This window comes from Rhinopithecus bieti, unplaced genomic scaffold (genome assembly GCF_001698545.2).
Source record: "Rhinopithecus bieti isolate Rb0 unplaced genomic scaffold, ASM169854v2 scaffold_57210, whole genome shotgun sequence".
Taxonomy (NCBI): domain Eukaryota; kingdom Metazoa; phylum Chordata; class Mammalia; order Primates; family Cercopithecidae; genus Rhinopithecus; species Rhinopithecus bieti.
In genome coordinates, this window is record NW_016823439.1 from 545,605 (window position 1) to 570,352 (window position 24,748).

General features: G+C 51.5%; 1 protein-coding gene across 11 annotated transcripts; it reads right to left on the minus strand.

Moving 5' to 3' along the window:
• On the minus strand, nt 1–24,023 carry SEPTIN4 (septin 4). 11 transcript variants are annotated; one of them, XM_017861573.1, is made up of 14 exons: nt 22,292–24,023; nt 21,590–21,634; nt 20,336–20,343; nt 6,335–6,631; nt 5,895–5,988; nt 5,371–5,457; nt 4,754–4,877; nt 1,664–1,798; nt 1,433–1,550; nt 1,242–1,343; nt 952–1,048; nt 696–858; nt 441–540; nt 1–186 (listed from the first exon to the last, which is right to left on the minus strand). In XM_017861573.1, exons 1-14 carry the CDS (start codon nt 23,841–23,843, stop codon nt 127–129), a joined length of 2,982 nt encoding a protein of 993 aa, XP_017717062.1. In that variant the 5' UTR covers nt 23,844–24,023; the 3' UTR covers nt 1–126. The 11 variants fall into 11 exon arrangements, 10 of the variants coding, with proteins under 10 accessions (XP_017717062.1, XP_017717063.1, XP_017717065.1 ...); XR_001883229.1 differs by having other exon boundaries at nt 113–186; nt 696–793; XM_017861574.1 differs by lacking the exon at nt 22,292–24,023 and having other exon boundaries at nt 21,533–21,634.
• Between the last annotated feature and the right edge of the window lie 725 nt (nt 24,024–24,748).

Sequence of the window (24,748 nt, forward strand, 5' to 3'; positions counted from 1 at the left end):
GCCACCTACAGATTTATTAAACTTTATTTCCTCTGAGTCTCTGGGCAGTCAGCAGGGATGTAAGGCGAAGTGGCAGTAGCTGAAGGGGCCTGAGCAGAGCTGGTGCTGGGAGGGGCTGAAAGCCAGTTAATAGGTCTCCTTCATCTGTTTTTGTATTTTGTGTAGCATCTCCTGCATCCGCCGCAGCTGGAATAGGCACAGGCATCAAAATGTGGCCTTCTGAAGAGTCCTTTAGTGTTGGGGAAGTGCCCCAAATTTCTAATCCCTTAAGCCAGAACCTTGGTAGCCGTGAGGTGTGATGGAGACTCTGGACAGAACCACCTATTGACCTATCCAGGACCCAAATATGCACCAGAGCCAGGGATATTTCTATTACCAAACAAAGAGAAACCAGCGTTGGTGATCAAACAGGGGACCTCCTCTACCCATACTGCTCTCACCTCCTCATCTTTCTCTCGGATAAGCTTCTCAGTTTCTGGATCTGTCCCTGGTGGGACAGCAGGGATGGGGAAGTCGGTACCACTTTCTCGAGTCAGTTTGCTAAGGGGAGAAAAGGGTTGATAAGGCTAGGAGGACCCCATCACCCACTTAGATTGAGCCCAGGGCCTATAGAAGAACAAAAGTAGGGCTTGGTCTCACCCAAGGCTAAGCTTGGGATCTCCCCCTGCCAGCTTTGTCCTGGCTTCTGGTCATACTTGCGATTGCGTTCCTTCACCGCCAGGCGGGTCATGCTCTGGATGCACTGTGCCCGGTAGTTCTCATAATGTGTCTCCCGCGTCACATCCTTCAGGTCCTGCATGTGGGTACGTACCAGCATTGTCCTCAGCTTCACAAAGTCGCAGTGCCCTGGGTTTTCCACTGCATAGCAAGGCTAGGGGTCAGCCAGAGGCATACGTAGGGGAGAGCCACAGAGGGCAAGGAGATACCCTGGTTATAGGCTCAGTGCTTTACCTTCCACGATGCCCCAGGGGTAGAGTCGACCCCGAACTCGCCGCCCTCTGGCCTCTACTACAGTGTTGCTGCCAATTACTGCAAATGGGATGCTTTCCTGGAAGAGGTTAGGGGTGCCTGTCAGCACCCTCTGTTCTCACCTCTTTCTTTCCACCTGTATTGTCATCTTCTCTGCTTCACTCTAGGAAGCCAGGGTCCTTTCCACCCTGATAGCCTGAATATAGAATTCTACTCCCTTTTTCTACCCGGAAGAAACAAGATGGGAAGGGGATGCCCTAGAGTGGCCCCACCTTTAGGGCTTGGTCCTGCAATTTGAAGTCCTCATCCTCGTCAGAGTCACAGTCTGGGAACTGATAGATCTTGATTCCAAAATGCTCAATCTCCTCCCGGATCTGATAAACAGATGAGAGGCCCACAGTTCTGGGTACCACGTCCTTTCTAGAAGCCCACCTGATCCCCTCCCACCACCAGCTTCCCTCACTTTGCGTTTCTTTCGGTCCACTTCTGGAGGTGTCAGTGTGTCTGCCTTAGCCAGGATAGGCACGATGTTGACCCGCCTATGCAGGGCCTTCATGAATTCGACATCCAATGGCCGGAGCCTGGGGAACAGGAATCTGTGACCACCTGCTAGTGGCAGCCCTGCCCCTGGTGCTCTTGGCCTGTTCCCTTGACAGCACCCAGTGGTGCCAGGAGCCTCAGGCTTGGACCATACCCGTGGCCGAAGGGTGAGATGAAGTACAGGCAGCAGTGCACCCTGTTGTCTTGGATGTTCTTTCGGTTCAGGCCACTCTCATCTCGGAAATACTGCTCAAACTGCTGATCAATGTATTCTGCCACAGGCTTCCAGCTGGGGCAGGGACAGACAAGCAGAGAAACTGTGAGAGTGGGAGCCACCTAGTGAGCTCTGGGACTACAGAGAAATAGTAGCCCACTCTCTCAGCAGTGTTTTTAAGACATTGTTATTCCCTGGCTTACTTTACTAAATCTTTAGGGAAATTCCTGAATGGGATGGGGTGTATCTCACATGTCCTGATACAAAATTAGACTGAGTACTCAGGCAAGTTTAATAAATACTAGCTTGATGAGAGGGAAAGGGCCCAGGTGATCAAACAAAGCAGTAAGAATAGGCTGGGCACGGTGGCTCACCCCTGTAATCCCAGCACTTTGGGAGGCTGAGGCGGGTGGATCACTTAAGATCAGGAGTTTGAGACCACTCTGACCAACATGGTGAAACCCCGTCTCCACTAAAAATACAAAAATTAGCTGAGCGTGGTGGTGTGCACCTGTAGTCCCAGCTACTCAGGAGTCTGAGGCAGGAGAATCGCTTGAACCCAGCAGGCGGAGGTTGCAGTGAGCCAAGATCATACCACTCCAGCCTGGGCGATGGAGCCAGACTGTCTCAAAAAAAAAAAAAAAAGGAATAGCAAGGTGGCTGTAGGCAAATACCAACTGGAAGCCAGGGAAACTCTAATTCAGGTTTCCAGTGTAACCTCAGAACCTCTTTGCTCATGTGTTTCTACCCTTTCCTCCACCTCTCCAAACCCACTCCATCCTTCAAGGCCCTAAGAACCATCTTTTCCACGAAGGCTCCTTTTACTATACCAATACACACTGCTCTCCCCTGGTCTTCACTACAGAGCAAAACAAATAAATAAATAAATTTCCCCCAAGAACCTCAATTTTCATATCCTTTGCTCTTCTATTATCTTGTTTAATCCTCACTGCCCTGACAGGTCGACATATGCATTATGATCATCATCACTATCATTTCATACATGAAGAAACTAGATGCAGAGCAGCTAACAGATTTGCTCCAGGCCAGGTGTGGTAGTTCACGCCTGTAATCCTAACACTTTAGGAGGCCAGGGTAGGTGGATCACTTGAGCCCAGGAGTTCAAGACCAGACTGGGCAACATAGTGAGACCCCCATCTCTACAAAAAATACAAAAAAGTTAGCTGGGTGTGGTGGCATACACCTGTAGTTCCAGCTATTTGGGAGGTTGAGGTGGGAGGATAACCTGAGCCCAGGGAGCCCTGGGAGGCAGGTGATCAGCCCACTGCACTCCAGCCTGGGCAACAGAGTGAGAACCTGTCTCAAAAAAAAAAAAAAAAAAAAAAAGAAAGAAAGAAAGGAGGAAGGAAAGGGAAAGGAAAAGGACTTTCTGTAGGTCATTTAGCTAGTAAATTCTCTACCCACCTGAGCCCCTACAGCTCAGTGCACTTGCCACTACACCTTGCCTGACCCATTTACTAATTTAAGTTGCTGTCTGATTGAAACATGTTAGAGAACTGCCCCCACCTCTCCTGCTTCCCTGTTGCCACTTGACTATAAGCATCTCAGGGATAGGAATCATTCATGCTTGTTCTGAATCCCTTAAAATGTCCAGCACAGGCTGGACATCTAGTATGTGCTCAATACATTCTAGCTGATTTGATGGTCTGCTGTTGCCATGTTGAAATTCTTAAAAATTTTGAAAAATGGGCCCTCCATTTTCATTTGCACTGGGCCCAACAAATTATGTTGCTGGTCCTACAATTATCATTGTTAAAATCCCTGAGTATGCTGTATATAGCCCTTTACACTTTTCAGAGTGCATGCATCATGTTGGGTGATGTTCAGATCAATTGGAGAGGTGGTAAGTGCTGGTATATTTTAATTAAATAAATGTCTGACAAAATGAGTATACATGGAGGTGCACTTTAAACTGTGAGGTGCCTGGCAAATGAAATTATTAGTATTATGGAAGGTAAGAGACAGTAGGTAAACTGATTGAAGGAGATCATTTGCTTACGATCATGAAGTTACTAAATGCCAATCAAGATTTGAACTCTCTGTCTAGCGCTCTTAGCACCGCCTGCCTAACTTCTTCATCAAAGCTACCACCTTTTCTCCTGTCAATCTCATCCATTCCCCTCTTCATCTACTCACTTAGGTCTGACCATTACCTAAGCTGGAGGTAATGGTCAGACTTACTGACCATTAGCTGGAGGGAGGTCCCTCAAGCCTGAATGATAGGGGGTTGTGGTAAAGCCAACTTTTCTTTCTGCAGGTAGCCTAGAGGGTGCCTGGAGATTAAACAAAGTTCCACCATTTTTCCCCTTTGCCTGTTCTTCCTCACCTTTACCCTCCCTCCATGCATGCCCAGCCCTTCAATAAGATTTGTTTGTGACACCTAAAATGTTGCTAGTGAAAGGAAAAAGGGTGACAGTTTATTGGGCAACTACTATGTAATCAAACTCCGTGCTACATGTTTTCACACTTCACATGTGTTTGCTTTTTGAGGCTCTTCTCATCTTTTTTTTTTTTTTTTTGGAAGGTTTCGCTCAGTCTTCCAGGCTAGAGTGCAGTGGTGCAATTACAGCTCACTGCAGCCTCGACCTCCTGAGCTCAAGTGATTCTTCTGCCTCAGCCTCCCCAGTCACTGAGACTACAGGCCTAGGCCACCATGCCCAGCTAATTTTTAAAACTTTTTGTAGAGATGGGGTCTCACTATGTTGCCCAGGCTGGCCTTGAACTCCTGGCCTCAAGTGATCCTTCTGCCTCAGCCTCTTCTTTCTTATGTCCCTACCCCATTATAGAATCATAGGGCAGAATTGGAAGGAACATTAAAAATCATCTATTCCAATCCTTTCCCTCTTACTTTATAAAGGAGAAGATGGCTGTCCAGTAAGGGAAGTCACATGCTCAAGGTCATAGACACCTTCCTCCTGATAAGTATGGATATATCTGGGCCTACGTGTGTACCTGTGTATGGAGAAGGGTGGCTCAGGGGCAGCTGGGATTGCACTTAGTCAGACATACCACTCTGTGTTATTGACTGCATCCCCAAAACCTGGTGTGTCCACAATGGTGAGCCGCAGCCTCACACCCTTCTCTTCTATGTCCACTGCATGCTTAGTGATCTCCACAGTTTGCACGATCCGCTCTGGAGAAGGGGGAAACTGAGGCCAGGGCAAGGGCAGGGACCTGCCCAGTCAGGATGAATTGCCCACCCCAACCAGCCTCGTTGCCCAGACTGCCTCATCCACACTGCCCCCTCCTCCACCCCCAAGCTGCCTGGGGGACTGTTCTCTGGGAACCAGCAAGGAGTACATTTCCCAACACAGGAAATGCCGGTGGCTGTTGGCTCTGGCCCCAGCCTCTCCTCTGCTCCCGGTTTTTTTCTTGGATTCCTGGAATCCTTGGGGGTCAGAGACTCATTCAGAGAGCAAGATTCTGGTCCCTGCCCTGCTTCAGCACCCAAATCTTTAGGGAGCTGGCTGGTGGGCTGCCAGGCAGATAGGCCTATGGAGAGCTGCTGTCAGTCTCTCTAGGAAGCCATGGTTTCCTGCATGTTGGGGAGAGCCCCATCCCCCAGACTCTAGAGTGAGTTTAATTTCCCAAGGCAAGTCTGCCTGATTGTTGTCTCCTTTCCTTACCTTCAGCACCAAGGAGTTTCCGGTCCCGGTACAGATCAGTGAGGAAGAGGCTATTGACAAGTGTGGATTTGCCCAGGCCAGACTCTCCTGAGAGGAGAGAGGACAGAGGCACCAAATCAGAAGGTAAGATCTATAGCCAAAAAGCAACTCCACTGGATCAAGGTTCAGGGGGAACTGCTTTCTTATCTAATCGGAACTAGACTAACCAAACTATAGCATTTTAGGGCTGGGAGGAAGCACAGAGGTTGGCTTGGGGGAGCCAGAGATTGCCCAAGGTCACACAAAAAGAGGCAAATGCTAGGGAATTGTTGGTCAGATGCTCTTTGCAACCAATTCGTACCCCCACCCCCACCCACCCCACACACATACACTTTCACAGACCAATGACTCCTGGCTTTTTTGCACAACAGTACAGCCACTCGCTGCTTGCTCCCTCCAACCTATACTCCCTTCCCACTCATGGACACACACACCATCCCCACCTGAAACACACCCTGCCCAACTCAGCCCTGCCCCTTTTCTACCTGCCACCATGAGGGTAAAGTCAAAGCCTTTCTTCACGGACTTTCGGTGGACTTGGTTGGGGAGGGTTGCAAAGCCGACATACTCCTTGTCATCCTAGTAGACAGGAAGGCAGAATGCATCAGCGTGAGAAGCCAAAGGGGCCCCGGCACCCAGTGCTGATCTTCTCTCCCTTTCAGGCCTTTGCCCCAGCCTTAAAGAAGCAGTGCCAGACTTCTGTGGGTTCCCATCTGAGGCCACCAGCTGGGCCCCCTGCCCTTGCTGAAACTGCTAATTTCCAATGCCCTTGGGGGCAGATATCATGGAGATAGGGCTTACACAGGACTGAAAGAGGTCTCAGACACACACACACACACACACACACACACACACACACTGCCCCCTGTCCCCGATCTTCCTGCAGCAGCCCACTGAAAGGTAAAGGCAGGGCTGGAGGCTCTACCTCAGTGGAATCATAGGGATCAAGCTTGCCCCATGGGCTGCGGGGCCTGGCGGATGGGCTGAGAGGGGCTGGGGCACAGAAGTACTGCTGGTTGTCAGAGGACTGGGGCCACGAAGGGGGTCTGAACTCCAGGTCATCATCATAGAGGTCTGGGGCCTGGGGCCTTGGCTCCGGGACTTGGGGCCTGGATGCCCAGGTCTTAGCCTCTGGTGGGTGGCAGCTCTCATTTCCTGAGAAATCCTTCACGAACTTGCTCAGTTCTCCATCATCCGTGTTGTCTTCCAGGAAACGCTTGATCTGGTGGAAGCGAGGTGGTTGGAATAGATGGGTGGTGCCAGGAAGGGAGCCGGAAGGGAAGAATGAGGAAGGAGACAGAAGACAAGAGAAGGCAAGAGGGAAAGGGAAAGCACTTGTGGTTAGAAGAGAAAGAAACTGCAGCCAAGCCAGAGGAAGCTCACCATCCCTCCCTCACCTGCTCACAAGTCTCCCCAATCCAAGATGCCAGGCAGGGCCCCAGGGTCCAAGAAGAGCCCTGGGCAACCCCAGAGCCCTGGAAACTGCTCTAGAGAACTGAGGAACTCCAGTTCTGGTCTCCTTCTCAGCAGCATGCTTTTTGGGGCTGCCTTTCCTGGGGTTCTGGCCTAGCCAGGGACTGTCTCAGGCCAGGAAGTAAGGCTGGACTGATTAAGATAGAGCAGACAGAGGCATTAAACCCAGAAGGAGAGTACAGTGCATCAGAATGGGGCAGGGACATGAGGAAAGTAGATAGGGGAGAAGAAAGCTGCCTGCATCAGGCAGGTCAACCAGCGGGGGGTTCTGTACCTCCTGTCACTACTGGTCAGTGAGCTGGGGGATTGGGGTACAGATTCTACTGCCGGTGCTCAATTCCCAGGGTTCACAGACCAGCGCTCAGTATAGCTGATCCTACCCCTTACTCCAGACACTGAGCCACACCCAAATCTGACCCTGGGCTCTGGAAGAGAAGAGTAAACCTGCCAGTGGATGCTGACTGTGGGTGGAAGGCAGCTGGGAGAGACCAGGTGAGGGAGGATGGAAGAGCCCGGGGAAGGCTGAAGGACGGCTGGGCCTCCAGAGCTTCTGATAGCCCCCAACTGTGAGGGACATATAAGGGGAAGCACCCTCAGTTGTCTCCTTACCCCCTCTGCCCAGAGCCAGCAGTACAGGAGAGGGCCTGGCCTAAACCATGACCCACAGGGAGCGGAAGGCAGAGAATGTATTGACTGCTCTATAGAAGCCTGTTCTACCCCATCCCCAGTTCAGAAGAGGGACTGTTTCCCCCAACTCTCATTGTCAGCTCTAGACCCTAAAGATTCTCCCCTTCTTTGGGGGTCAGCCTCCTTTGTGGGGTGCCTGGCAGTGCTGGGCTCAGCTCTGCCTCACAATACCCACGTGCCACCCCCAGACAATGGACAAGGGCCAGCTGCAGAGGCTGACTCACTCTCTGGGGATTAGCCAAGCCAGTGGGGACTACCCCAGACCACTGTGGAGTCCCAGCTAGAGTGGGGGGGATAAGATGGCCACAGTCTTCCTGCAAAGGAAAGAATTGAGGGAGGCAGATATGCATACTGCCAGGTGTATGCCAGAGGGAAGAGGTTGGGATAGGGAGGTTAGAGGGAAAAGTCTGCGAGGAGCTACTGCCAGGCTGTTGCCTCTCAAGTCTTCACACCTGCTTATAGCCATAGTCTCCAGCACTTGCTTGGACAGAGGGGAGGAAAAGAGGCCCCTCAGCCCAAAACTGGAACCAGCAGGTGGAGGCTGGGTGACCAGAAGAGGCTATCCTGAGGCAAGCCTAACCCAAGGCTTTTCTCACCCATGATATTTGTGAGGTGCAGTGGCGACCATACATCACATTCTATGCCTGTTGTCCTGGCATCATGATTAATTGTGCCCTTTCACTCTCAAAGTGTCCCAGCTTGGACAATTAATTACATGGCAACAGAGAAGGGGTGGGACTGGGGGGCAGCAGGACTTGTTGTCTGGCAGCTAGTAAGTCTGGGGAATTCCAGGAAATCCTGCCTCTCTGCACAAATCCACAATGACCCAGCAGTTGGTCTGCGGGTCAGGACAAGGGTGGGACAGAGAAAGCTGTGCTTCACCTGGTTTCCCAGGGGCACTGAGTGGAGGGGCAGGGAAGGGAGAAAGGAAGGCCCTAATGAAGATCCCTAGCCCCCACAATCTTCCAGCAGAACCTCCAGGAACCCAGCACCATCCTCATCTCTGCCAGCCCTGGCTGCTCATCTGCATGGAGGGGGTCACAGGGGCTCTAGACAAGGAGTCAGGACACCAGGGTCCCCGCCTTCTGCCTGTCCATGCCCACTCCTAGCTCTGCCAGTGACCAAATCATTTTCTGACTTTCAGCCCCAATCCCAGCCAAGGCAGGGGGAAGACAGGTCATGTCCACCCATCTCCCAGAGCAGCACCTTACCCCAGCTTCAGTCCTGTCCTCAGGGACAGAATTCCCTTGCCATCCCAGTGAATGGTCCATGTCCCACGCTTCAGACTCCCTGTCAGCAAGCTCTAGGTCTAATTTTATCTCCCAGGCAAAGTTCCTCACACACAGAAACAGTCTTGTTTTGATGCTCTTGTTGTCTGGCTTCCTGGCTTGCTCCTTTCCCTTTCTCTTTGACCTCCTTCTGTCTCTGGCAGGGGCCAAAAAAGCCTGTGGAATGTCCTTCCCCACCCCTCTTCTCCTCCCCTTCCCTTGGCTCCCACCCTCCAAGGACAGCTCAGCTGCAGCAGGATCACTTGGTTCCTCTGCAGTCCCCTCCTCCTCTGATTGGCTGCCCCATGACGCCTGCCTGCTGCCTACCCTGGTGGGCACAGCACCAACCTCCCAATGTCTGTTTGCAGCACAGGCTCTTGATCCATTTGACCTCTCCTGTTAACCCCCAAGGACACTGTGGTCTGCCTGAGGACTATGAGCTGTCCCCAAGTGACCTGGCCCATCAGCACATGAGGACAGCCACCCAGGATACCCATTCCCAAAGGAATTGAATCCCCCAATCTCTCTCTTTCATCTTAACTTTAAGCAGTGCTGGAGTAGGATGAGATGTCCTATACTTCCCCAAATAGGTTTTCATGGGAATGGTCCCACACTTCTTCCCAAGTGTTCATTTTTTTTTTTTTTTTCCCAGTGGGGAACGTCACTGTCTTCAGAAATATGCTCCTAGATTTCCCTGCAGGGAGCACCAGCCACAGAGGGTACTTTGCTCCAGAGATTCTCCTTACCCTACACCTGACCTCTGACTCATAGCAACCTGTATAGATTCCATCACTCCATGACTTCCATAGCATCAACAAGGGAGCTGTTAGCACTTGGTCTCTAAGGAGCACGGGTTCAACGCAATGGGGAGGCTGGAAGCCCAGAAGCTTCAGAGCTGCCATTTAGGTGGGAGATAAATTAAGGGGCCTGGTTGGAAGTGTACACTCAACTAGGATTCAGGGGGCCACTGTTTCTGGTTGGGTGGAAACATCTTTTGTGAGTCTGGATAGTGTCTTAATTTGAGGACCTTATGTTCTGTTGTGAATGGCCCTTCCTTGCCTCCCAGGGAGGCCGGGGAGAGAAAGCACTCCCAAATGATAGATTCCTTAAACTGCTTTGAACCTGAGAAGAGAAGGTGCATCCCAAGTCACAGGATGGTCATTAATGTTGGCCTGTTTTTCTTTTCACATGTAAATTTAAACCCCCTGGAGCACCTGGGTTGGGGAGGTCTCCCCCACTGACTCCCAAAGCAGCTGGGACACTGACCTCCTTTGACAAAGAGACCCTCATAGAGGAGTCTGGTCTGAACCAGTCAGCCTAAGAACTTGGCTGGCTTGAGGGCAGGGGCCTGAGGATGGGGACTTTGGTGGTGGTGGTTGGGGTTGCGGGGGGGTGTCTTTAATTAGAGAAGAACAGGGTGGCCTCAGACAAGCTGAAAGCATCAAGACCTCAGCTGAACTGAACTTAGTGTGTGGCAGAAAAAGCCCCTCTGGCCCCTGCTGGGCTTGGCACTGGGGATAATCAGTGCTTCCCTAGGCTTCTATCCCTAGAACAATCAGTGCATCCATCCCCCATGTGGGGAGAAGTGGGGGACAGGAATAAGGACAGGCCTCTCCCAGGAACCCCCCTTTGGGGAAGGTCACAGGGTCACCAAGACTTCCTGGCCAAGGCTTGGGCCTCTGCCTGGACACAGCTTGAGAGACAAGAGCCCAAAAGATTGGCCCTACCAGACCTGAAAGCTTCTGATCCCAGGGGGCCCAGGGAGTTCCCTTCTGGAGGCTGCCCACAGCCAACATCCCGCCCCACAGGCTGGTCAGGGATCCCCCGCTGCTGTAAAGAGTTCGTGTTCCTCAATGCAGAGGGCAAAGGCTGTGGGGCTTCCAGACTGGGAGGAGAGGACGGTGTGTGGCCTGGAGGTCCTGACATCCTTATGTTATTTGTGGCAGGCTCTAGCAACAATGTCAGGAGAAGAGATGACATCTTCAGAGCCAAGCATCAAAACTTCCTACCTGGGCACCTCCAAGGAGGCTGGCTGGGGTTACTGTTTCTCTTCCCACTACAGGCAGGTGGCAGGGATGGGTGCCCCCACCCCCACACACTGCAGAGGGACCTGGCTGGTGGGGAGGGAGGGGGTAGATGCAGCAGGAGGAAGCTTTCCCATGGTTCCTGTCCCCGGGGGCAGAAGGATATAGCTAATCCCACCGGGCAGGATGGTGGACTGGGCCTCTCTCTCTCAGAGGTCCCTTTGAGAAAGGCCCAGGGACTGCCCCTTGTCAGGCTGAGGCAAGGAGGGGCCAAGCGTCTCACCATCCCTCCTGGGGAGGCAGGCAGTGTTTGTGGGCCTCCTCTGTGTTTTCCAAATGAAGTTGGTACTGGCCCCTGTGCCCAGGGTAGGTGGGTGAGGAGGGGTTACTCAGGTAAAAGCTGACCCAGGCGAGGATGGGGACCCTCACCTCCGCTCATCACTGATGCGCCTTCCCCACCCCAACATGCGCGTCTCCACCAGCGGGCACCTCCCTCAGCACGGACCCACCCCTTCATCCTAGACCGCAGGCATTATCCAGGGGTCGGGGCCCACTCCGTGGCTGCTCAGAGGGAAAAACTTGGGAGCAGCGACGCACCGCCGCCCAACAGCAGTGCCAGCCTGTGCCCGCGGCCGGTGACGGCGCCTCCTACCCTGCACAGCCGCGGCTGCGGCGCCGCGGGTCCCTTTGGAGCCGCCCGGGAGCGACCCGCCCTGCGCACCCCGGCCCTGACCCGCGCCCGCCCGCCCTCCTGCCTGCCTGCCTGCCTGCCTTACCATGGCTGCAGCCCGGGCGGGGCCGGCTCCGCCTGGACAGCGCCCGAGCGACCCGCGGCGGAGCTGCGCGCCGACCTCGCAGCACCGGGGTCCCCCTCCCGCCTACCCGAGTGCGGACAGCTGGGGGAGGGGCCCGGCGGCGGGGGCGGAGCGAGTCGTCCCCGGGGCGGGGCGTGTACCTCAGCTGCTAGGGGTGCCGGCGCGAGCCGGGTCGGGGTGCCCACCTTAGGGCCGGCCTCGCAGCCCGCGACCCCCGGAGGCGCAGAGCATAGGGTCACCCAGGACAGAGCGGGGAGCCTCAGCTCCTCGTCCCCGGGCAGCACAGGACACCTGGCTCTTTTTTACTCAGCTCCAGAAGCACCGCGGGGGCTTGAGCCAGTTCCCAAAGAAAAACGAACACCCCACCTGGCATCACCAGAAGAAGACGCCTTTGGAAGGGAGGGGGAGTCGCTCCATGAGTTGGAGAGAAACCGTTAGTTAGCGCACGGATTCAGCAAGGTTTTCACAAAGTGAAGCCAGCTGATGCCCAAGTTACTGATCATCACACCTCCTAAAGGGGAATGTCGGATATTCTCCACCTCCACCCGAGCTGTGAAGGGGCAGGTTAGAGACAGGTTCCCTTCGTGCAGTACCGCAGATTACAGATTAAAGAGGATTTGCTGCAGGGATCATCTGCTGGAAGGATGGAAGGGAGAGGCTGAGTGGCTTTAACAGGGCGGTGGAGCCTTGCCTGTGGCTGAGGACAGTGGGGAGGGCCTCAGGAGAGGCCAACCCAGGCGTGACCCACACTCTTACTCCCACAAGCAGGTGAGATGCTGAGGGGACAGATGCCCCTGAAGCTTTAGAGGCATTAGAGGCTCAGAAGGGTCACAGCAGCAGCTGGGGAAGGCAGATGCTTGGTGAGTGGGGTGTTGGTGAGGGATTCCCTGAGCTAAGTAGGGTCTGAGCTGGTCAGGCTCCTGTGGAAGTTTTCAGAAGCATGTCCCTTCCTGACCCCCAAGACCCCTCTCTCAATGGCAGGCTGACTGGCCTCTGCCTGAATACACTCTGGACAAAACCGAGACCCACAGGCACGGCCCTCTCTGTTGGTAGAAGTGTCAGAGGCCTGCCTGCTGTATTTCAGTCTGATCTGTGAACCAGTAGCAGTGGTCAGGACCAGTTAGAACTCAGCCAGAGGAGGGAAGAGGGCCTGGGGCAGCAGGTAAGATCAAGCTGAGAAAAACAATGGGGCTGCTACTGGAGCTGTTATTGGCTGTTTGGCACTGGTGGACTGGAAGATGGCAGGGTGTTCACGAGCCAGCAGGATGAGGAGAAACCTTCCTAGCTGGGTGGGCTTGCTTCACCCATCAGTCTCAGTTTCCATACCTGAAAATGAGGGGATTAAACTAGATGATTTCTAAGCTTCCTTGCAGCTCTAGCCTTCTAAAAGTAGATGCAGTGGGGGAAGGAGGATATGCTGTATGCTACTATAGGCCTTGGAGGAAGATAAGAGAACAGGCAGCAGCAGGAGGTGCTGGAGAAAGGTTGGCCATGCAGTGATTCAGGAGAGGGCCCAGGATCTGAGAAAAGGGGGAGGATGTATAGAATGGGGGCAGCAGCTTGGCTCCCCTGAAAGGGAACCTCTAAAGGTAAAGAGAGGCTCCTGAAAAAGGCCTGGGGTAGATCAGAGGATCCGAAGCTGTACTCAGGAAAACAAAGACATAAAGAGAGAAACCAATGGCAGTTGGAAGTCTGCAGAAGCAGCAGCTGCTGCTACCATCAGCCCCAAATGTCAAGCTTGGGCTATACAAAGCCCCACTGTTCAAAGCCCTGGGCCTCCAGTACTCATGTATGCACTCTAAGAATACCTCTTACATGCTTCCAGAGTCCTGTAGCCTGGGGAGAGGAGAAAGCCTACATCAGGGAAGACAGGACCCAGCAGAAACCCTTACTTTCCTCTATTATAACATGCCCCTTCCCCTGGTCTCAGCTGAATTCCAAGTGTGGACACAGACACATCGCAAAAGGCAGCCCAGCCAGCTCATCCTCAGCTGTGGCTGGAATCCCAGTTCTTCTCTGGCACCTGCTGCCCAGGCTCCAAAGGGCCCTGTGTGTCCTGAGGAAGGTTGGTACCAGCTTGCCTTGAGGACAGTGAGGCCCCAAGCAAGTCCTGGGACCACGGAACTTAGCTCTAAGCCAAGAATATTGGGGTCTAATCTCTTTCTAATCACTGTACCACAGGCCTAACATGAGGCATGCTGGGTGAAATAAAAGCTGAAGACTGACTTTGAGCCATCCCCCCTGCACAAGCCCTGCATGCTAACCTACCACAACATTTGGAGGACTCTGAGAGAACTTGGCCTGGCCACAAGTCCTATGCTAACTTGGCTATCTCACTGCCTGAAAGTCCCTTGCCCCCTCTGGGCCTCTGTTTCCCCCACTGAAAGAGAAGACTGGACTTCTCCCAACTCTAGCTCTTACATTCTGTGTGAGGGAGTCAGGGTCTAATACAGCAGCCCTTGCATGAGTCACTGGCAATTTACCGAGTACTCTTCCTCATCTCCAGCCAGCAGGTGGCCTGGCCAACTCTGCTTCAGCATGGCTCAGCTCTTGGAGCACTGGCTCTCCCTCAAAATTCAATATCCCACCAAGCATTGATGGCCTTGACTAGAGTACAACTCCCCAGGCACTGCTAGGGCACAGTATCTGAGCCAAGTGTCTAGGGGAGTGTCTAGCTGGGAAACTCAGCTCAGTCACCACAGCTCTAGCCTGCTGTCCTGGGCTCCATTGCTTAGGTCAGGCCAACATGGTATGTCCTGGCCCCCTCCACTAGGTCTTTCCTGCCCACCCATAGGTGCAGGTTGTGTGGCACAGGACCTAAGCAAGGAGGCTGCATGTGGGCCATCCCAGGGCCTAGGTTCAAAGCTGATAATAAATAGCAATTACCACAGGAAATCAGGATTTCAGATCTGCATGACTAGCAATGGCCACTTCTGCCTCTCAGTAGCTAAGTTTCCCCAAAGTGGTGCAAGAACTAATCATACATCCCTTCCCCAGTGAGATATATGAGTCACTGATGATACAGTCAGAGAGCCCTCGGACCAAAGGCTATCAATGGGTTGTGTCTTTCAAGGAAACCTCAGCAAGTCTGTCCAACAAGGTCTGTGGTGGACAAAGGCAATAAACCAAAATACATTAAGCCCAAATCTTCCCCCAGCTGCTGCCACGTTTCCCGTGATCCTGGAGGCAGGCATAAGGTGTGGGTGGCAAGGCTGGGGAACACTGCATTTCCTGGCACCTGCCAAATGACTGCAAAGAGGGGCAGTTCCGGAGCTGGTGGGGTGCTAGAAGCCAGACAGTCCTTCCGACACCCTCTGTGAGCAGGGCAGGGCCATAGGAGCTCAGGGTTGGAAAGGACTTACAAACCTCCTAATGTGACTACTCACCGGATGTCTGAAGGCTCCCCTGCCTTCCCCAGCCTCTGCTCAAATACCTACCTCCAACGGCCAAAAACTCACTGATTCTAAACAACTGCCCTTCAACCTTTGGGCAGCCAAGTTACCAAAGTCTTCACTATACTGTGCCAATATCTGTCTCTCCCTGGCTTTTACCCTCCATATGCCTCCATGCTGGAAGCTTTGCTGACTCATTTCATTGGACTTTGCTTTGTCCTTTGATGTCTATACCCTTTCAAGTGACCCAGCTGTATACTTTTCTCTACCAAATTAACCACAAGCTCCTCAAGGGCAGGGAGTATGTCTTCTCTTTTAACCTCTGCTCACTTCAAATCAGCAAACATGTGATGTGATGTTTGTCTGGGTGTCCAGGCCTCTGCCCCCAGGAGATGGCTGATCAATATGGATTGACTAAAAGGACTCATTGATTAGTTTTCCATTCTGATTTTAGAGCCCAGACAAGCCTTGAGGCTCTGGGCTTCATTGACCCTTCACTTGCCCTTCATCCTGGCTGCTCACAAGCTCACACCCACCTCCCAGCCTCATGGTTCACATGCAAAGACACAGATGTTACTCCCACTAAAACCTTTTCCTTTACTATTCTTGATATCTAAAGGTGCTGCTGAAATGTTGAGAAGTATTTTCCAGGGAGACGTGGCTATAGAAGAAGGGTTTCTTTTTTTTTTTTTGAGACGGAGTCTTGCTCTGTTGCCCAGGCTGGAGTGCAGTGGCCGGATCTCAGCTCACTGCAAGCTCCGCCTCCTGGGTTTACGCCATTCTCCTGCCTTAGCCTCCCGAGTAGCTGGGACTACAGGCGCCCGCCACCTTGCCCGGCTAGTTTTTTGTATTTTTTAGTAGAGACGGGGTTTCACCATGTTAGCCAGGATGGTCTCGATCTCCTGACCTCATGATCTGCCCGTCTCGGCCTCCCAAAGTGCTGGGATTACAGGCTTGAGCCACCACGCCCGGCCAGAAGAAGGGTTTCTATACCATATAGTTGACTCCCTGGGACAGACTGCTCCTTAAAATGCTTCCAGCTTTGATGAACAAACTCTGAGCCTCAGTTTCTTCATCTGTGAAATAGGGAGAATAAATCCACTCATAGGTTACTATGAAAACCCACTAAATGCACTTAACGTGATCACTAAATGAATGGTAGCTATTATCTCCACTAATAAGAAAATTATCAACATCAAACCAGTAACTGTCAACTGTGACTGTTTCAAATGCCTTCCCTCCAAAGGATTTGGAGTGTGCATATGTAATAGGTGTAGAGAGATGGGAGGACAGAGAATACCAGAGTAATGCCTTAAATTAAAGTGACATTGGAATGACCAAGCCACCACCATCTGTGGAGTCAGCTTCTCCAGCTAGACACCATCTCTAGAAAGCTAGTGCTTGGTCTCAGACCTACTGACCCAAATTCCCGGAAACAGCCACTGTGGAGACCCCTGGAACTAGATGGCTTTGCCGGCAGTGGGTGTGCCAAGGAAGCGACACCCACAGTGTCAGCCTGAGCTTCCCTCAGGAACTGCCTCACATTCTGTCCCCCTCCTCCAGGCTTCATTCAGCCTTCAAGGTGCAGCTGTCTCCTGCTGCTCCCCTAACAGCAGCTGAGTCAAAGGCAGCTGAGCAGAGGAGGGTGAGGGGACACGGCCATTTCTGCTTCTCAGGACAGCCTGCCTCTGGCTGAGCACCTGTCAGGGTGGCTCCTCGGTTACAGATTTACTTCCTCACCCGAGTATGCACCCTGGCCTGTGAAGCCAAGCTCCCTACTCTACCCAGGCCCATTGGTTCTGTTACTTGGAAAATCCACCATTTCAAACAGCACCAAACTACTCTGCAGAAAGATGTGATGTTGGAGATTGGTTCCAGTCACCACACAGCTTCTGAAAATACACCAAAAAGTCCACGATGGATGTGGCAGATTCTTCCTTATGTGGGATTATTCTGGGCAAAACAAAGAACTAAGGGAGTCTGGCCTCAGCTCTGCTATCAAGTTGGAGAGAAAAGCATCGTATTTTCCTGCCCCCATTTTATAGGCAGAGGGAGTAACCTGCCCATGTATCACTGTGAAGCCAGGACATTGTCCCCTCACTCTGTGCTTCCAGGCAGACTGCACCACAGCTTGTACTAGGTGACCAACTGTCCCGGTCTGCCCAGGACTGAGGGGGTTCTTGAGACATGGGACTTTCAGTGCTAAAACCAGCAAAGTCCCAGGCAAACCCTGATAAGCTGGTCAACTTAGCCTGTCCCCAAATTAGCAAGTTTTAGCCAGAGGTCACCAGCCTTCCATCCTGCTCTGGAATTGGCTGCCCATGGTAGCTGGAAATGAACAGAGTGCCATCTGACGGGGTAAGATGCTTGCTTCCTAAGAAGCTGTGGAACAATGGTCAAACTGCTATAAAAATCCTCCCAAGGCCGGGCGTGGGGACTCATGCCTGTAATATCAGCACTTTGGGAGGCTGAGGCGGGTGGATCACAAAGTCAGGAGTTTGAGACCAGCCTGACCAATTTGGTGAAACCCCATCTCTACTAAAAATACAAAAACTAGCTGGGCGTGGTGGTGGGTGCCTATAATCCCAGCTACTCAGGAGGCTGAGGCAGAAGAATCATTTGAACCCGGGAGGCATGGGTTGCAGTGAGCCGAGATCATGCCACTGCACTCCAGCCTGGGCGACAGAGTGAGACTCCGTCTCAAAAAAAAAAAAAGCCTCCCAAGATGCCTTGCCCCATTTTCAGCAGTTCTGCTCCATTCTTTCAACGATTCTTTTTGAGTTCCTCAAAGGCTTTGGATTTCTCTTTGTAAAGGAAGCCGACCTGAGCAAAATGTCCCTGTGATTCAGAAGCCAACAGGAGACTAATCATCCTATCCCTCAGGGGTCACATGACATGTCATCCAAAAGACACTGAGTTTTGCCTTAAGTATCAATGAGATGGCCTCCTCTGATTCCTGGCCTATTTTCCAGAGTTGGTTTCTTGCATAATTGATAGAGCAGAGAGTAAACCACCTTGCCCTATGACAGCCTGAGAAGTCACATTTAAGGATGAGTAGGTCAGATGCCTTGAGGACACAGGATCTTGGGGCTAACACACCCTGTCCATCAAAGGCATTGCAGTCCCTCCCATCAGAACTGCTTTATTTTCAGGAACTCCCCAGGGCTATGTGAGAAGACAGCCTCCAGTGACCCATTAGGGCACCCTCAGGACCTTCCTGTTGAGCTTTTGCTAGTTCTGATCCCAAAAAAACCCCATCAGGAATGCTTCCCTCAGTCCAGCACAAACTCCTCTGGGGAGACTCCAGCCCCTAATGTCCCAATCCAAGGATGAGAAGCATCTGTCCACCCCATTCCTTAGACAAAAGGGCCTTGAAGGGCCATTTGGGAAGGGACTGACACGAGAAAGAGATGGGCTGAATCAGGTGCCATCCCCAGCTGTTCACCCAGAGAAGCTTGTGAAGCTCAACAACAAACATGATGCCTTCCACAAGCCAGGCGTCGTGGCCAGGCCACCAGAGAATCTTTGCCAGGAATGGAATCTGGAACAGACTCTATGGTCAACCATTCCCAGATCAGAGGAATCAGAGGCCTTGGACACCAGCACCACAGCATCTCCATCCTGAGGCTGCATGGGGCCATGCTGGCTGGGGGACAGGCTGGGGAGAGCCTAGCTCTCTCATGCATTAGAGAGTACCTGGCCCACCTCCATGCCATCCTACCTCCAGAATGTCAGAGAAGACCAGCAGCCCAGCTGCCTGGGAGCCTTCTCTTCTCGGCTTCTGGGGAGCAGCTCTGTTGCTGAACAGGGCTGGAGAGCTGTAATTATTGAGACAGGATAAGAGCTATTTTAGGAAGGAGCCATCCTGTTGCCAAGGCTTTTGACTTACTAAACTAAAACATGATGCACAGAAAAAGGGGGTGAGGGTGGGGAGAACAGGGAGGAGTTTGCTCAGTCAAAACATCAAATCTTGACTGAAGGAAAATATTAACCCCTTCCCAAAGGTACAGATTTGCATCTAGGGGTGAGCAAAAGGCTAGCTAAGACACCACCATCCCTTGGCTTTGGGAAGGAGGGCATAACCTGACCCCCTACCCATATCCCTGTGAACTCTCTCTCTCCTAAGACCCTCCAAGAGCACTTACTCAGTCTGTTCCATCTATTTTGACATTTCAGCACCAACTATTTCATATTGTTGTTTAAATGTTTCCTGTTTGTGTTCTATCTCCCCAACCATATCATGGCAAGTTTCTCAAGGCCAAGGAACATGTGTGCTGTGAAACTTCAATGCTTCCCCTAAAAGTGCCTAGTAGAGTGCTAGGCATCTGAATAAAAATTGTTCATTGAAAGAAGGGAGGGAGGAACGAAGGAAAGAAGGAAGGGAGAAAGGGAGGGAGGGACTTACTGTCTTGCATGGAGATAATCTCTGAAAGTAGCCACTCCCACCTACAGCTGAGCTCAGGGTTGGATAAGAACCCATGGCAGTGGGAGGTGGCAGCCTTGTTTCTGGTCACCTCCCCTTCAGCTGTTCCATTATCTGAGCTTAGGCTGACCCCCATTATGCACTCATTTGTTTTCTATCTGTGGCCAACTGTCCATCCTGAGTTAGCCCATGAATGGAACCCATTAGAGGCCATTGCTAGGCTTTGGGTAATAGAGAAATACGGCAAGAGAAAATAATGGAAATAGGAAGAGCTTTGACCATCTTATCAAACATGGGCCAAGAATAGCCAAAGTACTTATGGGAACAATGCAGTGAAATCAGGACACTGCCCAAATAAGGACACAGGACTGCTGAGAGCAGAGTCCACCTTGAGTTTTTCCAAGTTGAGGACCCAAATAGTGTGTAACCCAAAAAAGCGACCCTTTTCTAGAATGCCCCAGGCTGAAAAGAGGAGAACCAGGTGGGGACTGATCCAACGGCTACCTAGACAGCCTTCCCACAGAGCACTTGGCAAGATTCATCATCTGCCAAAAGGTCTGTTCTTTCTAGGACTGCAACTAGCTCATACAGTGCTTTTGTGCAAATCCCCCTCTGGGGAGATGCAGCCCCACAGGTGCACAGCTTGGCAAATGGAACACAGGTTAGATTTCGGCCCCCCACTTACCCCCTCTACCGAGTGCTCTTGTGCAGTGAACAATCTGCTCAACCATAGGGAGCAGCTCTGTCTCCCTCCATGCCTATTCCCATTACAGGACAGGAGATAGATTTGGATTGTGGGGTGGGCCCACGAACACTAGGAGTAACCTCCCAGGGGCATTCTTACCTCCTCATCTGTCATAACAGAGTAGAAGCCAGGCATTCCCAGGGGGCAGCAAATGGAATTCAGAGAGTGCCAACAGGAGAGGAAAAAGAGAAATTTACTAAAGATGCCCAGTGGACTTGGGCAAACCTGGCCCAATCCCTTCCTAGTGCAAGTGGCCCAAATAACAGCAGCTAGTATTTACTGAATGCTCACTGTTGCCAAGCACGGTGCTAAGTGTTTTTTCGGTAATAGCTTGTAATAATCCTCACAATAACCCTAAGAGGGAGCCATTATTCTCATTAACAGAAGAGGAAACTGATGCTTGGAGAGGTAAAATAACTTACCCAAGGTCACAGTCAGAAAATAGTGGACCCAGGGCCCAAATCCAGTTAGATAACTCGAGTTCGTACTTTACTGTGCCCCTACTCTATAGAGCTTTGCTCCCTCTGAGGAGAACTGCCCTTGTCTGCTCTTTGCTGACCATCACTAGGAGGGCTCATGCTGGTTGGAACTGGATGGCATTCCTAGGGCTCTCTCCTCCCCAGGAACTGCTTTATCCATAGCCCTGGCCTCTGTCATGCTCATAGGGCTGGAGTATATTTTGGGCCACAATGCTCACAGCAAGAGGTCCCTGCTGCCAAGATTTACTCCTTGAGGTCTGGTCCCCACCCTCCCCTGCCCCCAGAGAAGCCAAGAGTATAAAGGGAACGGAGGGTCACAAAGTCTGGGGACACTTCTCTTAAGAATTCTAGAGCTGCAAGACACACTGACAGCCTCAAAGGGGAGGCCCAGACATCTCTGAAGATCCTGCCTGGGCAGCACCAATAAGTACTCCAGGTGGTAGAGTGGGGGCATGAGGAGGGTTCTGAGGAACCAGAGAAACACATGAGAAGAGTCCCCAGCTTGAATTAGGGTGAAGTCAACTCTGAGCAAGACTGTGAAGCAGGCGGTTTGCTTTGGTGTATTTTTTTTAAATCATGTGATAGGTGACCAACTAAGCTGAAAAGGCCATGAGGCTTAAATTATTCTCCATTCCAGAAGTAACTTCCTGTTAAAAGGAGACTCTTGAAAATGGAAAAGATTCCAAGCCCCAAAGAAATGACTCTAATGGTGAAATTTTCAGCAAGATGAGAAGTTCCTCTGCTTCTTCAGGCCAAAATCCAAGCATTTATCTCTTAAACGACCCAACTGTGTAGATACATAGATGCCACTCCTCACCTGTCCTCCCATCCCCCAAGCTCCCACAGTGGACCCATAGGAGGGAAAAGCACAGACCTTTCAGCCACCAGATGACACGACTGCACATTTCCTCAGAGATATCTGAAAGTAACAGAGAGATGGTTGCTTTTCTTCTCTCTGTGGGATGCACATCCCACCCTCCACTACTTGCAGCTCCCTTTCTAGCTCCACATTTCTCCACCCAAAGGTGCCCTCAGCCCTTGGTCCTCTCCAAGAAGCTCCTCCAGCCTAGGACTATATATTATATTCCCATTCTCCCTTTCCCTTTTTTACACCCTCTCTCTGTGCCACTGTGAATGCCTTTCCCCTCCTGGAATCCCAGCTCATCTGCACCCCACCCTCTCCACTTTGTAGCCAGAGTATTTACCTGAGGCCCTTATTCTATTTAACAGCCCTTACCAGCCCTCACCCCAGCTCAGTTCTTCATCCCCATTCAGGAAGCAGCTTTCAACCCTGCAAGCCCTCTCTACTACCTTCAATTGAAAAGGTAAGCAGTGTTGCCTGGAGGAGTCAATGCCTGTCGCCCGGCCCAAGCATCATCATCAATGTCATTAGCTTGGAGCACAGAGAAGCTGGCAGGGAAGGAATGGAGCAATAGGCTCAAGGATAGGACTAGCTTTGGCACTGGCAGGAGAGTAGCCCTTATTCCCAGAATGAAGAGGTGGTCTTTCCTGCCCACCCCAACATCCCATCTCACTAAATTGGGGCTGCACCTGGGCAGTCTGCTTCTTCACATACCTAGGAAGAAAGCACTAAACCTTTGAATGGGTTGTTTGCAGGTGTGCTTGGGGGTCTGTGGCACTTTATCCAGTGGTGCCCAACTTGGAAACTCCTTTAGTGGTGATAGGCTTGCCTTCTCTCTCTGGAACTTCAGATCCTCACAGAAAGGGCTAGAGTCTATTTTAAAACTGGACAATAAAGGATCTAGGGAAGGAGAACACTTAAGCTCAAAATCAGGTGTTGTCGGCTGGCTTTGGGGTGTTTCAACTTCAGGATTCAGCAAGGGCCACCATGAGGAGTCAGGTCCGTACCTAGGTAAGGACCGAGGAGGCAAGGGCCGAGGGGTCAGTTCCAGTTCTGCATGGATGGAGGGCTTTTGCGAGCGTTCTGGATACTTGGGTGTAGGTCCTTGGGACATGTAGGTAGTTTCTGGGGGTTTTGGGGTTTGCTGTTTATAGATGGGCTCTGGAGTGACAAACATGGATGACTTGTGGGAGCCCTCAGACACTGATTGAGCTGTCACACGGTGAGTTGGCTCTACTGACTGTACCCCTGGGGAGATGGTGACCCTGCGGCCAACCTCGTTGTTTCCTCGGATTGGGGCCTTCATGTTGGACTCCACCTGTGATGATACTAAGACCTTTGCGGAGGGCTTGGTTTCAGGATAGACAGAATACTTGTGAAGAGACTCAGGGTCTACCCGTGCAGAAACTCGGTGTACACCATCGGAATCTTTAAGGACAGAGAGTTTGAGCGATGAGTCCAAGTTCATACTCCTATACAAGGCCTTGGGTTTTGAAGGAATTGAACTGTAAGGACCTGTTTCTGATTCTTCTACAGGGACCTTTCTCTGGGCTGTCTGATAGTCTGCAGAGACACAGCTGCTTCTGTGCTCTGGGAGAGAGGGACTCCTTGGAGATCTGATCTTGCCAGCAGTCGTAATCCTTTGGATGGGCTCAGTTTGTACTGCTTCATCCTTTGGGTAAGTCAAAATCCTACGGGGAACTCTGACTCCTTGGGGGTTCTGGACCTTGGATGGTGGGTCATCTTGTAAGATTTGTGATTGTAAGTTATCCTTCTGATCTTGAAAACTCAACCGACGAGTAGATTTGGCATCTGGGATTGATGAGGCATGATGGCTGACCTCGCGCCCTGACTTGCTCTCACCGCCTCTTCGTGCTGCTTCCTCTCCAGGTGGACTAACATTCCGTAGTCTGCTTGAAGCATGGGAAGCCAGTGTCTGAGTTTGCTGGTTCTTTCTAGGAGGAGAGGAATGGCGGGATGATTCTGTTCTTGGCCCAGTCTCGGTTACCCGAGGAGTGGGTACCGCATAGTGTCCAGGCCCTGACTGGAGAGAGACAGATCGAGGATAGTCTGATGCCCCATGGGGAGTGGTGGGATATCCAGCTTCTGATCTTCGGTGAGAAGGGTTCAGGGAGACTGCAGCACTTCGATGGCTTGAGGCAAGAATGTACCCATGTCCCCGCTGAGGGGATGTGTTAGTAGTAACCTCAGACTCTCTCTGTGCTGAAACTGCTACCTTGGCCCCAGGTTTATTTGTCTTGACCATCTGATAGATTGTGCCTTTCTGAGTAGATCCTATATTTTACTGGCTCGCTTGTATTCAGGATCCTAATGATGCCTGAATATTTACCCTGTTTTAAAGCTGCTGTTCTTGGGCTCCCACAAAAGTGGCTGTTGTTCTAAGAGTGTCTCAACTAGTCCCCTTAGCTACCTCTCTGTCTGGTGATGTCATAAAGGAAGGAGTTTCCTTCCTATTAAACATCCTAGTGTACAGTCACAATTCTTTACAGAATCCCAAAGAAGTACCTGAAAGGAATCTGTGGATTTCTCTTTGGAGTTATATCACCAAGGCTTTGGCAAGTTTTTAACAAAACTGGGATTTCCTTGTATATAGAGAAGGCTCCAGACCCTCCTTTACTCTCACCAGATTCTAGAAATTCTCAGGGACTCATCCAGAGAAGGAATCAGCCAGAAGATCCTACGAAGACAAGGTCAAACCAAACACACTGTGTAAGCCCCAGTTTTAATAAGGTACAAAGTACAAAGTTGCCCCAATTTTGTTTGAAACTGTACTGTATACAAGTAAAAAAAAAAAAAAAGAAAAAAGAAAGAGCTTCAGCTTTTTCCAGGTCTCATGGATGGTTTCATTGCTCCTGGGGTAAAAATCCAGGTTGCTCAAATAATAAAATTCTCACATTCTTGGTCCAGGAGAGTTTGGTGTTTTATTAATAAAGGGATTTGCCAGGTGCAGTGGCTCACACCTGTAATCCCAACACTTTTGGGAGGCCGAGGTGGGTGGATCACCTGAGGTCACGAGTCTGAGACGGCCTGACCAACATAGTGAAACCCCATCTCTACTAAAAATACAAAATTAGCTGGGTGTTGTGGCACATGCCTGTAATCCCAGCTACTTGGGAGGCTGAGGCAGGAGAATCGCTTGAACCCGGGAGG

Excerpts from the sequence above, each read along its gene's own strand:
- SEPTIN4 (XM_017861573.1), bottom strand. The coding sequence starts at position 23,843 with ATGGTCAAGACAAATAAACCTGGGGCCAAGGTAGCAGTTTCAGCACAG. Across the intron at positions 1,049-1,241 it reads TGCAGGACCAAGCCCTAAAG|GAAAGCATCCCATTTGCAGT; the intron begins GTGGGGCCACTC and ends AACCTCTTCCAG. Across the intron at positions 859-951 it reads CCCCTGGGGCATCGTGGAAG|TGGAAAACCCAGGGCACTGC; the intron begins GTAAAGCACTGA and ends CTTGCTATGCAG.